This window comes from Ixodes scapularis, unplaced genomic scaffold (assembly GCF_016920785.2).
Source record: "Ixodes scapularis isolate PalLabHiFi unplaced genomic scaffold, ASM1692078v2 PGA_scaffold8__174_contigs__length_109621045, whole genome shotgun sequence".
Lineage (NCBI taxonomy): Eukaryota > Metazoa > Arthropoda > Arachnida > Ixodida > Ixodidae > Ixodes > Ixodes scapularis.
This window is the reverse complement of record NW_024609883.1, coordinates 66,458,542-66,476,510: the sequence shown is the minus strand read 5'-3', so window position 1 is coordinate 66,476,510 and position 17,969 is coordinate 66,458,542. Positions and strand designations below refer to the sequence as shown.

Below are 17,969 nucleotides of genomic sequence, written 5' to 3'. Positions count from 1 at the left end.
ATAAAACAACAACCGCATCTCCACGTGGTGAATGATGTTGATATGGGCGAAGCTCTGGTGGTGCTTGTCTGCGTAAACACTGAGCCGCAGCATGCCGAGCCTTTCGTTCGTTTTCATCCATGTCACGCTGCGGTCACATGCTCAAATGCGTATATAACCACGTTCCATACCACACATGCTCTTTCTGACATAGATGAAAACGACCGAAAGGCTCGGCATGCTGCGGCTCACTGTCTACGCAGACAAGCACCACCAGAGCTTCGCCCCAATCAACATCATTCACCACGTAAAAATGTTTTTTTTTTTTTTTTTTTTGTGTTTTAACACGAGCATGGGAGCACGTGCTCACGTGCTCGTGAGCACGACCACCCGACGCCGGACATCGGACGGACATACGGACATGGCAAGCCCCTAAGGAGCTTAGCCCCTAAAAAAAGCGCGCTTTTGTTGATACGGCATTGATCCTACCTATGATACAAAAACGAGCGATGCTGGCAGGCAAATTGATACGCGATCGACTCGTTGCCGATAAAACTGTTAAATAACTTTTTTTTTTTTTTTTTTTTTTTTTACGACATGAATTATTGTATGCCGACAGCTTACGAATTATCCTTACGAAAGCTGGATATTCGAAACAAGAACCAACAACACGCAACAAAAATAAACATCTTGGCTACGGGAGCCAACAGAAGCCAAAGAGTTGTTTTTTCCGCCTTTTTCGGCCAGAGTTTCGACTCTCAGCTGATAACACTGTGTAGTCACCTGTCTGCCGTTTTTCTTCGCAGCTGACTGGTCGGAGTGAGTGAGTTCCCGCTCGTTGGTTCAGTGTTTTCAGCGGCATTTCATCTCCTCCATGGTCCTTTCGCACCGAAATTGACTCATTCACGATCATAGGTAATTTTTAGAAATTAATTCACGGCTCTAGGCGTTGTCAGATCATCGCAGGCAGCGTCGGCCGTCTCCAAACATTAGGCCTATGTCTCCAACTGCTGTATTTTACCTCTTTTTCTTGTTTCTTATTCTTCTGGCCACTGCGCTCGAGGGCGGATCGGGGTGGCCTGATTAGATCCTGCGAATTTGATTTTTTATTATGACGTCAGAATTGCACCGATTACACACTCCTGTTTATCTTGATGTTATTGCCCGCTTTTGATAGCCTACTACGGCCCTAGAAGGTGACTGCTTTTACAACTTGATACTGCGTTGGTTGTATTGCTTCGTGTGCTGTAGTTTAACGCGTGAAATGCTTGCATTACTCTATTAACGCTGTGTTGATTGGTGAAAAGTGTGTGTGATACAAATCTTAACTTTTAGCTAACGGTGATTGAATCTGTCTGTGTATTTTTTGAACCATCGTAAACGAACTTGAAATCTTCGGCCAAATACTGCATCAGTCAATCAGTGGTTTTTATTTCAGTAAATGCATGATACAAGTTATTAGAAATAACAGTGCTCATGCAGTGATATTGCGGAGAGAAAGCTTGCCATTTTAATTTTTATGATTGAATTTGTTGTTTTTTTTGTTAGGTGTTGTTTAAAAATGCTATGTGATTGTTGCTTAAAATAACCACACACAGTTCTGCCAGGGGGGATGGTACGTTGGAAAGAGTGACTCCAGAATCAGTTGCATGCTGGTGAAGGGCTTGCTTTGGCTTTATCACGCTCCACCGACAAGATACCTTATCATAGCATCCATTGTTCTGTGGGACAGTCGTTTTTTCCATTTTTTTGGCGTAGACCGTCTTCTGTTCTGCATCAGTTATGTAATTTGAGTGGCTTAAGGTAACATAATGATAAAAAGCTGTTATGGACGATTTGCATCGCACGTGGCAGCCATGTTGCAAATACACTTCGGCACATGTAGGCTAGGTGGCACAAGCTACTACCCATTAGTAGGTTGACCATACTCGTCGGGGTAGAAAACAAGACATCAAAGGAAAGGTGTGGAGGAGAAGGAAGGTGACGAAAGCAAAACAAAAAAAAACAACTGTAAGCTCGGCTACTATTCAGTTTACCATGAAAACACACACTCGTCTGGGGCTTTTTGTTTAGCAGTTGAGTACATACCGTAAGCACCTTTCTTACCCATTCTGCGGAACCTAATCATGCCAAATTTAGTCATAGAAAAGTGCTCCACACAAACTTATGGGGGAACAAAACTTGTTGGCAACTAGAGCCACAGGAAAAGCTAAAAATCATACTCTACTGCAGTGGCATAGCCAGGGGAGGAGGCTTATTTATGGCACTCCAGCCCTCCCCAAAATACAGTTGACACTATAATTAGGGTTCCGTGTTTTCAGATGAATATAAAATAATCTGAAAAACACTTGCCGGTAAATTCTTCGTCTATTTGGATTTGCCCGAAAAACTACAAATTCTGAGGTCGGTGTTTTACAAATATATTTTATAAGTGCACAGGGTCAGTGGGTCTGAGGAGATGCCACTTCAGTTTCCTTTGAAATCTAGAGCTGCTGACAGAAGGGGTTAACCTTCTACATGTCAAGGTTCTTTCAGGACAATGAGTCATGGTACCCAAACTTTATTTATTTGTTTTTGAATTTGTAAAATATAGGAACAGGTTAAATAAACTCAGAATTAAAAAAAAAAAAGGTTTGTGTTTAACAAAAATAAACTCTGATAAACTGCGAATCTTCAGCGAAAAATAAATGAAAAACACCCTCTGAATTTCACAAGAGATAAACTCTGAAAATAATGGAACCCTACCTATGATATACACATGCATTGTGACACCCCCTCCCCCCACACCCCAAGTCATAGACATCCCATCTACGCCACTGCTCTACTGGAGGTAACATTTTTATCCTATGTTTATTCTAATCCACTGTCATGAGTAAGCATTTCTTGTTTTCTTCACTTGCTTGGTATTGATTTTGCGAGCAAGTTCCACTAAAACGGGAAATTTGTCTTTATTTGGACAAAATGACAGGACGGCAGGTATGAATCTCTAAAACAGGATGTCTGGTCTTCTTGCCCATTAGAAAAGGCACAGCCACTGTTCAAACATGCAAAAGCGCTTATTTAATACCGAGTATATTTGTGTGCACAAACACGAAGAAGTGGGCAAGGACAAACACAACTCTCAACTAGTTTTATTCTCGGCCAAGCAACCGCAAAAGGTTCAAAAGGAGCTTGAACAGAAAAAAAAAAAAAATTCTTGGCATGCCAAAATCACTGTATCAACCCAGATAATAATTGTGATTCATTGTTAGACAGTGAAACCAAAGTTTTGCTAACAAAGCTTTACCCCTGAAACCAAGCTAGCAATCTACACGACAGTAATACGACCTGTCTTAGAATACGCGGATGTTGTTTGGGACCCTGCGACTAAACTTAATATTGATCGACTCGAGGGGGTACAGAAGAAAGCCCTGCGCTTCATTTACAACGAGTACAGAAGAATGAGTTCTATCACTAACTTGTACAATAGGTCGAAAATTGAGCTTCTTTTAACCCGGCGCAAAATTAATTGTCTAAAGCTTTTGTATACCATTGTACATGACTCATCTCGCCTTTCATTCGAGAGATCTATGCAATTTAACACATCCCGTCACACACGACACAAGCACTCCAACACAATTCTGGTACCTTACAGCAGAACCCAATGTTTAAAAAACTACTTTTTCGTACGAACCATTAACGAATGGAACAGTCTTCCTGCCAACATTACCAATGTCTCATCCGTTCAGGAATTCGCCTCATCACTACAGCGTTATTTCTTAGATGTGCAGTCCTAGATGTTTTTCCTTTTACTAGCGTGCAATGTGGTTTTCTTCTTGTGTGTTGCCCTGTGTGCCCTCTCCTGCCTTGGCTGCCAAATGGCAGCCGGCAGTATGTCTAAATAAATAAATAAATAAATAAATTACCCTCAGTGGCGTCACTAAGGTCAGCGGCACCCAGGGCGGTTACCCTGCTGTAACACACCCCCCTTTCCCGTTCTCGCAGCTTGCCGCGACCCACCCCTGAGCGCTACACCTGGGGTAGTGCCCCCCCCCCTCCAAGTAACGCCGCTGATTGCCCTTCTTCATATAAAATGCTTTCATCAGCTCTCTGCTTCAGCATCTATCTGCCTGAGTTATAAATAAAAAATAAAGGTAATGTGCACTTGCCCATGTATTATGGGGCATGACTTCGCAAGATCAAGATACTGGGCAGGAGCAAAGATACTACAGCAAGAGAGCTGATGGAAGCATTTTATATAAAGAAGAAGGGTAATGCCTGTGTTACTGATGCTTCGGTTTCATTGTTTAAGAGTAAACTGCAATTTTTATCTGGGTTGATATGGTGATTTCGGCATACAAAGAATTTTTCTTGTCTTTTATGTTTTCTTATTTTTTTTCCTTCTTTCGTACCATGCTGCCCGTGCTCTTCCTGAATTTTTTGGGGTTTCCTGTCCGCGACGTAAAATAGTTGAAAGTGGTGCTTGTCCGTGTTCACTCCTTCGTGTTCGTCCTGTGCTTGCACATTCAGGTTTACTCAGTACCATGGGCCAAGAAGCTCAACAACAGGTTTTGCTAAACTAGTTGCATTAGGTCACTGAAGGACTGGAAATCATGCCAGTCACTGGACCACTTGAAATTTCGCATATCGCCCACTTTAAATGCAGGCTTACAGTTGATCCATAGGCCGTAATATTACGTACAGGTCCACAGGCATGGTACCTGGAATCTTCCCGGATGCTGTATCGACAGATGTAGCCCAAAATTTAATTTAGTATCTGTAGTATCCTGAAATGCAAAACAGCACTGTTTAATCAAAAGGACACAGACAAAATATTTACATTTGCCAAAATTTTAATAGAAACAGATTCTACGACGACCCAACCAGCCAAAAAGGGTATTTGCAGCTTAAAATCTGGACTTCTCTTTGCACGAAGACTGTCGGTTGAGAATTGGAGGTTGTGGCCTACACACTATATTTTACAAGGCCATGTGCAGTGACGACAACAGTGTACAAAACTTTCTTAGCAGTTATAGACCATCTAAGGCACATATTTATTAGTATGAGAGTATGAGTAATAGAATTTCTGAAACGGGTAACTTTTATGATGACTGAAACACCAAAAATAACTTGGTGTAAAGAAACTTTGAGCTCAAAGTTCCAGGTGGTGACTCCTTTAAACTCAACATTGTGCTGGCCCTCTGAGTTTGGTTTGAATTTGTTTTTGTTTACAAACATGTCACTTCGCAGTAACAACGAGCAGCTGATACTGGTCAAGCAGCTTTGCATGTCACTTTCTGTCATTCTCTGGATGGCAGCCATTCCGAGCATGCAAAGATATTTTAGGGTTGGCTTTGACAGATAGTGCTCGGAGCTCTCAAAGCAGTGTGAAGTTTCTTAAGTGAGCATGGAACTCTTTTTTTCTTTCTTTTCATGCTCTGCTCAACTTGTTTATTTACTTTTTTTTTTTTTTTTGCACACATTTTGTTACAATTGGACAGTAGAAACAACAAGTCTTACCAGTTGGTACTTCACAATCTCAACACTGAATAAAGTCTTAAAATATTGTGCACAAACAAACTTTCACAGGAGTGAAGTAGCAAAGAAGGAAACCCACTTGAGTTATCCAAAAGATTTTCTTCTCCTAGTTTTGGAAACACTGAAGTGTTGTTTCTCACGAAGATATAGTGCCTGAATTGTTTTTGTTTTTTTTCCTTTTGTCTTTTCTACTATATTTCTTTGTTCTTTTCAACTATGTTGTTTGAACCTTATTTCATCAAAAAAGTTCCTGTCACTAAAAGGCGAGCCACCTTCTTTTCAAAATTTGAGCACAATCTCTTTTCTGGCCCTGTTAGAGCATGGTAATTTCCTCGTGTAAAGGTTGGCATATTTTAGTTGCCTGCCCAGGTGATTGTCGATGTAGGATAAAATTTCACAGAAATGAGAGAAAATAGAGCAGAAGTTCTCACACTAACTGCATAGCGTGCCTTATCTCTGATGCATATCACCCATAAACACAAACCTGTCAGGGTATGTTGCCACGCAAGTTGCAAGACTTGCACAGTGTAGTTGTCTCTTGGGGCCCCATATGATATGCGCCTGTTGTTGCAAACAGTCGTCAAGTGTCGACTGCTTGCAACAACAGGCGATTAACAACAGGTCATTAAACTGATTCAGCACCTGTCTGGTGACAGGTGCTGAATCGGTTTAATGACCAATGCACAACCCGAGTTTTCTGCAAGACAAAAATCATGGTGAATTTCTTTTCCTCCCAGTTTGAAAGTCTAGTGGGGGGGGGGGGGGGGGGGGGGGAGGTTTGTATTCGTGCTTTAGGAAGGACAGAGAACTGGAAAGGAAACAGAATGGACAGGCACAAAGTGACAATCCAGTGAGGCAAGCAGGATGAGATTCTTAAGGGAGCCGACAGGATTGAAGGAAACAATTTGAGGAAGACAGAAGTAGAGAAATAGAAAGAGTGACATTGAAATTTAGATAAATTTAAATTTTAGGTTTAGATTTTAATAGATTTAAATTTGAACAAGTGGCAAAAAAAAAAAGCACTGAGAGATGCATCAAACTTTCCAAGGACAATGTGCAGCGTGTCTCCCAAGATATTTACATTTTTTTTACCGCAAAAATGAATGACCCATCGTTGAACACTCCATCTCCGCTTAAAATGTAACAGTGGTGGTCGGGACCAGATGCCAAAAATTTCAGAACTAGCTGTTGCTTCAGAACTAGCTGTTGCCAGGTTCAAAAGTTATAAGCATTTTTCAAAAATTTGCAGTGGGAAAATGGGGCCCGTTCCTGGTGACCGACTCCACTTGGCTCCATGTATTCGACGGCTTGATCGTCCATCATTTCCCCATTGAAAATTTCAAAACATTGCCTATAACTTTTAATTTGATGATGTCAACCTCTAACTTATTAGAACTTGAGTGTTTTTCAAGTGCTTTACCAGTTTAATTTTGTTTTTTCACACTTTCCCTCATGTAATAAATTCCTAGGGATGTCCTTGAAGGCAATGAACTTGAACTTGAACTTGAAGTTTTTGCGTCCAATCTGTACCTTTACCGCTACATGTGGTAGGAGACAGAGTGTCGAGAGTTAATTTTTGCAGTAAAAATATCCTTACTTTTATTTCTTTTCTTTTCAAGACACCTTGTATTTTAGTAGCTGGTTGTATGTTCGAAAATCTCTAAGAATGATGAGTAAACTTCCAGGATATTCTCAGTTCCTCGTGTTGTATTTTTGCTGCCAGTCCTAGCACACCTCTTAGTGGTCGATTCAAATCAAGTCTTGATCGTATTGCGTCTTGCTATGCAATAAAACAAGAACGGTGTCAGCCCCTTTTTTTTAATTTTGCTCAGGTGGAAGTTGGTGCCCCAATGTGCCATTTTTGCCACCCATAGGACTAATGGCAGCATTCCGTTTTTAAAACAAAAACAGGAAAAACCGAAAATGACTTGTTTGTGTTGATCCTGTGTCGTTCTCTGAACCCTTACCTTGCGAGTGGGGAACTATGCGACTGGCAGCTACTGTGTCATCTAGTGTTCTTGAGCACTTGAGGTTACTTATAAAATTTATATATAAAGTTTGAGCCCCAGTAGGGCTCTAGCCTGGCCGGTGCAGTGGCACTTGGATACTATAGCTAATGAGCTGCGTAGCACGCACAGCTAGTCTGGAAGGATTGGGCGCACGGAGAACATGCCGGCAAGAGTGGCACGACGTCGTGCCATGTGACCGCTTGCTTCATTGGCGTCATGCTTTGCTCAAGCACCATATAAATTAACGCCCATGCAAAGCTCTCGTTCGCTTGGTCTTGCCCTGGCTAACACACGTGGTGCACGATGAAAAGAACTAGCACAAACCACACACGGAGTGTGATTTGCGGTTGTTTCCCACGTGCCTGTGCAGAATGTGTCCCACGCACACAGAACACATTTTGTGCTTTCTGGTCTTCATCAGCACAATTGAGCGAACAAGGATTTTTTCCGTAAACAAATCAGTATTTTTACGAAATACGTGCACCAATTTCATACTATGTTAAAACTTGGGAGTTTTTGGGCTAGGTTGTCCTGTTGTATTCGTGTCTCTGTTCCCGTATTGTTTGCGCATTTTACTACTTTGGAATGTATGTATGACCTGTGTGAATTGAGCTTTTATCAGTCAAAGCCGTATCAAAACCTTTTCCTCATTTCAACAGGTCTTCCGATGACGTCGCCACTGACCTGAGGCTCCCGGCAAAGAAGTGGCCGAGAGCATGGCGGTGATGACCGGCGTAGTGCAGGAATTCCTGCCGTCTGCTCTCGACGGGGTCGGCAACGAGAGCTCGCCGACGCCATCCATCATCGTTCCGGAGTACTTCTGCAAGTGGATCCTGTACCACGAGATCCCGGGCTCGCGGCAAGTGTCCTCCATTTTCGTTTTCACCGAGGGCCTCAGTGCCGTTCGTTTCTCCCGGCATTACTCCTTGGTAAAGTGTAGTGGCGCTTTGTAAGAAAAGAGCGCCATGTGAGTCGCACAGCTGGGACGCGCTTCCGAGTTTCAAGAAGAGCAAGGTGAGGCAGAACCCTGATTTTGTCTACGCAATGTCTACAGCAATACATAACGTATTCTCCAGTGCGTAAGTAAAACGGTGTGACTTATGCACATAGTTTTTCTAGAAGTATGGACCCTAGCTGCGGAAATTTGCCACGAAGGTTACATTTCCTCTTTGATTCGTTGACTATAACATTGAAGCTTGATCTCGCCTGTGCGTATATTGCAATCATAATACACATGTGTGGGCTTTTCAGTGCAGTTTCGTGGCACTGAATGTGCAAATATATAGGTGCAACATGCACAAACTAGCAACTTGGTCTTCCCTCTCTCAAAACGCATAGGACGGTATCCGCCTTAACTATTCTTCATAAATTTTACTACCACCTTCCTTTCCAGAAAACTTTGTACTGTATACCCGCTCCTCATATCTCCCGTCGCTTAGATAATTCCTGCAAACTATTTTTATCCACCCCCAGGACCAATACCTTTAAATTTTCTCCCCTGCAGCTTTCCGTTACCAATTGGAATAAGCTGCCAGATTCAATAGTAACCATATCGGACACTTCAAAATTTAGAGAAGCACTTGCCACCTTTTACGGCTCGTAACTGACGTTTTTGCTATCTTTTGTTTGTTTTTCTTGTTTGTACCGGTGTACTTAAATCTTAGAAATACTGCCCGCCCCCCTTATGTAAAGCCCCACGTGGGCATTTAAGGGATAAATAAATGAAATAAAATGAAACTTATGTACCAACTTTTTTCTGAAAACGCCCGTTTATAGGTGGGTGCGACTTAATAACCAGAAAGTATGGTAGCTAGAAATTTTCTTCTTGATGTCGTTAGTATGATTGCTGTGCCTTATATCTACAGGCGTTTCACCTGTTTTAGCTTGTAGGCTGTATTTATCGCCAGAGACCGACACAGCTGATGTGAGCATGCAGTCAATGTTTTTCAACGATACAACCCTTCACGCGAGACTGCATTAGTAAAATGCAAAAAAGCTTGCAGACTGCATTAGTAAAATGCAAAAAAGCTTGCATGTCATGTTTGTGCTGACTGTTTGATAGTCTTTGAAACTGCACACTAGTGTGCGGTTTCAAATACTTTTGCTTTCGACATGTTGTCTGTGCTTTGATTTTGTTTAAAGGCTCGTCCACACACTTGCAACCGAATAAGACAGTCTGAGACGAGACCGGTTTTTAGGCCTCTTGCGACGGCTAAGGACCAGCAGGGCATCTGGTCCTACGTTGTTGCAAGAGGCTTGATGACCGCTCTTGTCTCACTCGGCCGAACTTGGTTGCAAGTGTGTGAACGCGCCTTTACTCAGAAGTGCTAAGCACTACTTTGTGTCAAGTTGCACGTTAAACATCTTTGCATCGCTGACCCACTGAATTCTGCATATTTTTAAGAAAGGTATAGAGCACTACTAGAAGATTACTCCCTTCACAGTTGTCTCATTGCTTCATTGTTAACAACTGTTAACATCTGTTTGCTCTACTGATGTCTAGCTCTTGGTTAGCTCACTTGGTAGAGTGCTCCATTGGTCTTGGGGAGGTCCCAAGCAGACTTGTACACGTCAGTGAAAAAAAAAAAAAAAAAAGTAAGGAATTACTTTTACATGTACACAGGGCTAAATTGTAACTAATTATAATTACAATTACCCTTCCATAAAAGTAAGTGACTGTTACCACGAAAAGGAATCCATTACTTTGGTGGTGTTACTTTCTATCTTACTGTCCTAGGGTGAGAGACAAAACACAAAGCGTTAGGGAAGGGTTCATTGTTGCCACCAGTCTTGCTTTTGTGACCTTGAGCAACAGCTGGCTCTCTTAAAGTTTCGACAGTCTTGCATTGCATTCTTCTTGAGAAAAACGGAAGTGCTCTTTGCCCCGGTGGAAGCGCAAAGCTTCGTTGTTACAGCCGGAGTTTGATGCTGTTAAAATTGCAGATATAAAAATTGTAATACAGATAATTAAACCTAGAATAAAATTAATGTATGTGAATATATTATATAAACATATTTAGCTGGCCAATATTGCCAAATGGGGGTATGGGAAAATAGTGAAATGTGGTGAGTACACATAGCAATTAAATTATAGGTTATGTTTTTATGTCAATCTTTCATAAGCTGTCATGCTTTGGTTGAGACGTCGGTGAATAGAAAGACAAAGCTTTTTGGACATATGACCAGCAAAAACATCAGATGATCTCTCAGAAAACAAAATATAATCTTATTAAAATGGAAATGTAGACGCAAGTAGCCGTGCCTAGTGTTTTTTCATGACATTCAAAATGCCTGCAGCACGGTTCGGCCGTACCACAGCTCAGTGTTTTTGAGCTAAATGTCAGGTAAGGCGATGGCAACATTCCCCCCCCCCCCTCTCCCAGCAGTAAAGCAGTAATTCTAATTTTGTGAAATACGAGCTACATACTAAAGGCCCGTTCACACTCTTGCGACTGAGTACGACTGAGAGAGACGAGATCTCTTAAAACTTGTTAAATGTTTTTAGAATGAGGGAACACACTGGGCATTGTGGCGCCATCTCTGCGGTGACCCCGGAACTGCATTTCACAAGAGCGAAGGTTTTGCGGGATTTCATAGGTCAAATGTGCGTAATACCCATAGGCTCATTTATAACATTGACAAAAGTTTCTCGAGCCAAGAAAGAAAGGACAATGCGCGAGAAATAAAAAAAAATATGCCGGACCGCCGAGTTTACACTGCTTCCCAATAGATGGCGCCAGTGTGTTTTCTGGTTTAAGAAGTTTTAAGGAACCCAGGTTTAAGAGGTCGCAAGAGTGTGAACGGGCCTTAAGTGTTTGCTCATACTTCCACATCTGAAAGGCGTAAGCAAGCTCCTTAATTCTGAGGCCGATCATCTAGGAACTAGGGAGCACGATTCTCACACCGCAGTACTATCATCGCAGAAAGTTGCCAAATAATACAGATGGCGTGTCCTGATATTGTGAAAAAACACACAAAGAAACAAATGACACACGAAAAAGGTGACAGGGACATAGGCAACCTGAAGCTTTTAGATGTAGAAGATTAGCTGAAAAGCAGCTCAAAATCAGATGAACATTAGTATGTTGCGAAGATGATAGGTGTTCTAACATCTTTTGAGCAGCATGCCAGTTAGTAATGTCACATTGTTTTCAGTAGATTTCTGTATTGAACTTTTATTCAGCAGAAAACGGAGTGTCCCCTCCTGTTGCGACACTATGCAAACTGTCGTAGTCACTATAACCAAAGAGGGCATTGTTTAATTGTGTTGTGTCCTCTCCGCGTCGTCGAAAGCAAAGTGATGGGTCAAAAAGAGACGGGCGCGCACAGATCCGCCACCCCAACTCACGTGCACTCCAAGTTTTTTTTTTATTTTTTTTTTTTTGGTTGGAAGAAGCATTTTGGCTTTGGGAATTTGTGTAATATTGTTTGTACCGGGAGTTTGGTTCTTTGTATCAGTGTGCTTCCCCCTTTCGCTGTGGCCGCAAACCACCAATTCACGAAAAAATAAAAGAATTAGAATTAAGGGTTTAGGTGACGTGAAGAAAGGTTTTCAGTATCTGAAGAATATCGGGACGTGCGTTTTGTATGTGCAGGTGACTGTGTAATTCCAAAAAAAGCTTACCCTTTCAAAAAAAAAAAAAAAAAATTTAGAAGGAATAGTTTTTTTGCTGGTGGTGTTTTTTATATTTATGTTTTTTTTCCTTGTGAATGAAAACGAAAATGTAACAGATTACATTAATTTCCCTTTGTAAAAAATAAGGAAATTACTTTACAATTACTTTGTAAAATATGTAATTATTCCCTTACAAAATTACTGATAAATATAAGGGATTACAAGTAATTTCATTACTTGCAATGCATTACATACAGGCCTGGTTTCAAGATCGATTCCTGATCCAGGCGAATTTTTTCAGCACCTACCGGTTGCCTAGAAGGCATCAGTTGCAATTCATTTCAGGTGGAAATTAATTTATTCTCGCGTAAATCTTTTCTGTCTTGGGGACTTCCCCTTATTCATTATACCTGATGCTTCATTCGTTCTTTGACCTTTTTCTTAAATTGCAATGTTCATTGTATGCCGGTAATCAAACAGCAGGTGTTTGTTATGAGATTCAAATAATGAAAAAATAGTCATGTAGCTTTTTAATTATCCATTTATAAAATTAAATTATAAATGATTTGTATTCACCTCTAATATTCTTTGTCATGAAACAAGCAGAAAGACAAAGCCAACATTAACAAGAGTACGGCGACCTTTGTCGCCGTACTCTGCTCAGTCGGCCAACAATGGAGTGACAGAGGACGGAGTCACGGAGGAGTCATTACCTTTCCTGACCAGCCCCTCGCAAAAGAGGTCAGCAAAGCGATTACCCTTGGCACGGAGTAAGAGCGATGATGCCTCCCTTTCCGTCTTTCCCTTTCTCTTTTGGCGTTACGGAAGCACGCACAGCCTGGATAAATATCTCTGGTCCGGAGTCATTCAACCTTGGAAATGATTTTTTTCTTTCCATTTTGCTTGTTCTTTTTTAATTTTTGTTTGTTTGTTTGTCCATTTGTCTTTTGGGAAACTTGAAAATGTTTCCCTTGCGTAAGCCACCCGTGCGGACCATTGTGTTTTAAGAAAGGCTATAGTTGTGAAGGCTATCGTTGTGTCTTTTTTCCATTTACCGTATTTTCCGGGCTATAGTCTGCGGACTATACATGTTTAAAAGTTGAAATTTCTGGCTGTGCGGACTATCTACGCGTGCAGACTATACAGGAATTATGTTTTTCAATATCGTTGATTATGACGAGACGGGACGGATTTTGTGAATAAAAGAGTATGTTATTGATAATTTATGTATATTATAGGCTTTTTTTGTGAGCTAAGAAAACATACATATGTCAAGGTGTGCCGCATATGAGAAGAATTTCGTGTCTACTAAGCACCAGGTGTGGACTATGCACTGGGTGCGGACTGTGCAGCGGGTGCAGACTATCTAAGCAAAAACTTTCATTTTTGACCCCAAATTTGCCTCTGCGGACTATACACACCGGGTGCGGACTGTAGTCCGGAAAATATGGTATTTTTTCTTTTGTAAATAGTCTCACTAAAAAAAAAGATATGAAACTATAAATTAAAAAAAAAGGTGTGCAGGCCCACAGCTAGTCTGGACCTATTATTCACATGAAAAACGAGGTATTTACTTCAGAATACACACTTAAAGGGAGAGGTTATGCTTCCTTACCCTTTTGTCGATGCGTGTACAAGACTGCATTTACTACATATGACGAGTTTTGTGACCAGCAAGATTTAGAAAACTATATCTCAGGTCCCATTATTTCACTTTTCTTCCGAAGGATTTTGAACTTATTGCGAGGATGACTTGGTCATGATTCCCGAAACAAACATGATGGATCCCCTGTTCTAATAAAGTTTGTAATGCTGTGGGGAGAGAATTTGTCTGGGGCAGATTTAAGAAGCACGACTTGACTTACTGAACTGCTGCGACAAAAGAAGACTAGATTTTGCCCCCCCCCTCTGCCAAAAAGAAAAAGAAAAGTGCCTGTGAGGCACATATGTTTTCCATCCTTCCCAGCAAAACTTATTTCTTCGTTCAGAACGAACTGTCGCACGAGCACTTAAAACAAATGAAGAAGGGATTATTGCTCGGTGATGGATGATCCACCTCGTCAAGCTTGCAAGAGGTAGAATGCAATGGGGATATAAATCGCGAGGAGCTAACGAAGGAAAATGAAAACCCCTGTGACCAATCATAGCCATTTAGAAACTGACAAAGGGTATGGTTGACAAAGGGGGTAGCCAAAGAAGAGCGTTATCAGCAGGGAGCCCGATTGGTGAAGAGTATAATCAACAATGCTTAGGCTGACGTCCAACTCTTGTGCACATAGAATACGTTCAGAGGAGTCACGGCGTTGCACAAGAGCAGGATGTGACGTGTCACGCACTCGCACGACGTGACACCAATAAAACTTGCCTGCCAAACTTGATGGAGAGAAGAACGCACGCTCTGTTTGTCATATTACATGTGTTGGTAACATTGCATCTATCCGCAACGTTACATTCATTCGCAACGTTACATCTATCCGCGACGTCAAATGCATATTTTTCCAGCATCAACCCCCGAGTGAAATAATGTTCCGCGTCAAAAAAGAGTGTGACCGACAGAAGTGCGTGACGAGCGTGCGGTGCCGTGTGTGGCGTGCAGGGTGCGCGTCTGGGACCTGAGCATCCTGGTGCCCAACGTGTTCTTCCTCCTGTTCATGGTCCTGCGCTTCAACCGGGCTCGGCTCAAGCTCAGGGCCACCAGCAGCCCCACCTTCTCCACCTTTTACGTCCTGGTGAGTCCGGCGTGCGCTTTGGCCGTCTTGTCACGTGCGCGACGAAAAGGAGCCCTCCTCGCGACACCATGGCCGTCCATCCGCTCGGGCATCTCTGGGACTGCTGGACGTTTCCCTTCTTTAAAAAAAAACACTGAACCTAGGAGGAAATGTTTTTTTGTTTTTTTCGTTTCCTACCCGGTTAGGACGGGCGTGTCTCAAAATAAATGTTTGTCGGGAAAGAAAAAATTAGTTTGCCCAATATTTATGTTACAAGACAAATTTTTTGATAGGCCGGTGAGACCAAAACTGTACCCCTGTGGGATGATGATGATAACATTTGTACCCAACTTGTGTGTGCTCCGAGAACCAGCAAACTTCGAGTGCACACTAGTTGGGTGAAAATGCTGTCATCATCATCCCACAGGGGTACACTTCTGACCAACTAGACCAGAGGCTCATTTCACTGGTCTAGTTGGTCAGAAGTGTCCCTGTGCTTCCTGATAGATGGCGCCACCGTGTGCTGTCGTAAGCAGTTCCGAGCGAGTACAGCGCACTCAAACACACTCAGATGCGAATATGTGAAACAGCCTTTGACTGTGCTGTCAGCTCTTGAGGCCGGGACGCTCCTCCTCTTGGGTTAAACATGTCCTTGACTGTCCTTTTGCGTTAGCCCTTAAGCTGACGGGGCGGTGAAGGCTGCAAGTAGGAGCAAGCCCGCGCCCCTGGCTTTGAGACGCACCTTTCTAGTGCGAGCTCTCGTTCCACGCAACCGTGCTTCGGAGTTGCAGCCCCGTGCTGTAGCCTTCGCTGCCCCGTAAGCTTGAGGATGAACAGAACATGGGCTACCCCTTTACACTTTGCCACTGTGCTGCCAACTCCTGAGAGGTTAATGTCTCTGACCCAAGTCTAAAGATGTCCCAAATACCTTTGGGCCACCCTTTTACACTTTATCAGTGCCGCCAGCTTTCAACACTCTTAATTTCTTTGCTTCAAGCCCATACATCTCCCTAGATGTCCCTAGGTTGCTCTTTCATCCTTTCTATCAGTACAGCCAGCACCCAAAAGACTAGCATTCCTGCTCGGATCCCAGGAATGTTCCTAGACATGCCTAGGTTGCTGTCTTATATAAAAATAGTTTGGAGTTACATATATGTGCATAAAGTGTATCTGGAGGAAACGGGTATTGGTATTGATATTTGTTTTACCCTTGGACGCTATCGAACCATCCCAACCATTCGGTGCTGAGAGCGTGCTTGTAATGTCGCGCATCGCTGTGCCCAATCGGAAGGTCACGTGATACAATCTTGTTCGATTGACTGACAGCCCGTAGCATTGGCTGTAACTCATTTTAGGGTGAAATGGAGTGTAGAACAGGCAGTGCTCTTCCAAGCCTGGCTTTGTATCTGGCATTCTGACTTATTTCAGGTGTCAGTGAATGCAGTCATCAGCGTCATCCGATGCGTGGTGTCTATGACGGTGAACGCTGCTGCGCCTGTAGGTGGAGTCGCCGACAAGGTAGGTGCCATCTCTCTTAGGAAATAAAAAAACTGATGTTTTCCTCCGACTTGTTACACAAATATATTTGGAAGAAATGCATAACATTTTAGACGCTTATAAGCTTGCGAGTGTTCGGAACTTTTTTTAGTATTGATAGTTTCTTCAGGGCTGGTGTATGCTCGTAGTACAGATATGTGTTTCTCATTTAAGGGGAAAATGCATCTTTTATTCTAAAGTGCTTCTTTTTTTATTTCCATGAGTTTGTTTGAGCTTAGTGAATACCATGGGCAGTGGACGTCCTTGATATTTTTTTATAGCTGCATTTGATGTGGATGAACCCAAGGGCAAGACATGTTTTTCTCAATACATTTATTTGGCGCGTTTGTGAGAAACGTTTTGTTAGTTTTCCGCCCAATGAGAGGTGGCTACTCGCACCACAGCGACAAGTAACAGAGACGCAGCTCACATGCTCGGTGCTTGGAATGTGCATGTATTTTTTTCGGCGTGGAAGTTTGACTTGACTTTTCTCTTGTGTGACACATTGTTTCTTTTCCGACATCCTCGTGCCGTGTCCCCCTTTTCTGCTCAGGTCTTGTGGGTGGCTGTGAGGTTTTTTCTGCTCTCCACTGAGATGAGTGTGCTCATCTTTGGGCTTGCCTTTGGTGAGTACCTAATGCGGGGAGAATAGTGGATTGGTGTAGTGCCCATCTGGTTGAAGAAGGTACCAGCATTTACCAAAGAAACAAGCTCTGTAGGTGGAAACTTGTTTGAGTAAGGCACAGGTGCAGATTGAAAGTTTAGTCCGAGACTGGAGCATGGGGCAGAACAGGCAACACACTGCACGGTTAAAGTGTCTAGACTGAGCTTGTTCTTCCAGATACTGCTGGGAAAGTGATTCTTTGCTGAGCTATTTTCTTACACTGGCTTTTCGAGAGGGGAACTATGAAAAGCAGTGCTCCTGTAAACCGAATTGGGACTGCGGTACCACTTTCATGTTTACAGTTAGGGCTGTTTTAACTTCCTCGTGATCTGTTTGTTTGGGAGAGGTTCCCGACATCCGAGTTACAGGTTTGTTGCGAAGCTTGCTGATATGCAGTTTCACACACGTGAAAGTTACACTTAGGTGGATTTGTTATGTTTTCATGAATTTATGTCAGGCGATGCACTCAGCGGTTCATTGTCATGGTTATGATCCTGGTGGTGATAATGTTAAACCAATCAGTGTATGCTGCGGCAGGCAACTGGCTCACTCGTCCTGACAGTTGAGGCCACTGCACACTGATATGCTACAGTCTAAGCTCGTTATAACAGACCTTTATTTTGGCCAAGATTTTGGTCTGTTGTAGGAGTATGTTGTATGCAGATATGCAGTTGAGGCAATGGTGCATAGAGGAAAACCAACTGAACCTCAGAAATCAATATGTTATATCCAAATATCTGTTGTAACCAGGTCTGTTATAATGAGCTTAGACTGTATCTTCATTACGTCATGTCAACAACCTCATATGTACATATTAGCAAGCCTTATCTTCCGCACATTTCACCCGTGCTAGAGTTGCGGATTATTCTGTGCCACAATAAATTTTGCGAGACCGAACATGTGACTCTGTCGTCTGGTTAGGTTTCGAGATTTTTTCATTA

The 17,969-nt window shown here is 42.5% G+C and overlaps 1 protein-coding gene across 3 annotated transcripts in view; it reads left to right on the top strand.

The window, feature by feature from the left end:
• The first annotated feature begins 736 nt into the window (after positions 1–736).
• LOC120848772 (transmembrane protein adipocyte-associated 1 homolog) overlaps positions 737–17,969 on the top strand; it is a 37,342-nt gene continuing 20,109 nt past the window's right edge. For 2 of the 3 annotated variants that reach the window (XR_005717775.3, XM_040220792.1), the window contains exons 1-5: positions 760–894; positions 8,165–8,364; positions 14,717–14,849; positions 16,257–16,346; positions 16,918–16,990. Coding sequence is in view for 2 of the 3 variants with exons in the window: in XM_040220792.1 (XP_040076726.1) it covers positions 8,222–8,364; positions 14,717–14,849; positions 16,257–16,346; positions 16,918–16,990 (439 nt within the window). In the remaining variant the exon portion in view is untranslated. Of the gene's footprint in view, positions 895–8,164; positions 8,365–14,716; positions 14,850–16,256; positions 16,347–16,917; positions 16,991–17,969 lie in introns of all 3 variants that reach the window. The other variant, XM_040220794.1, reaches the window with a different exon arrangement.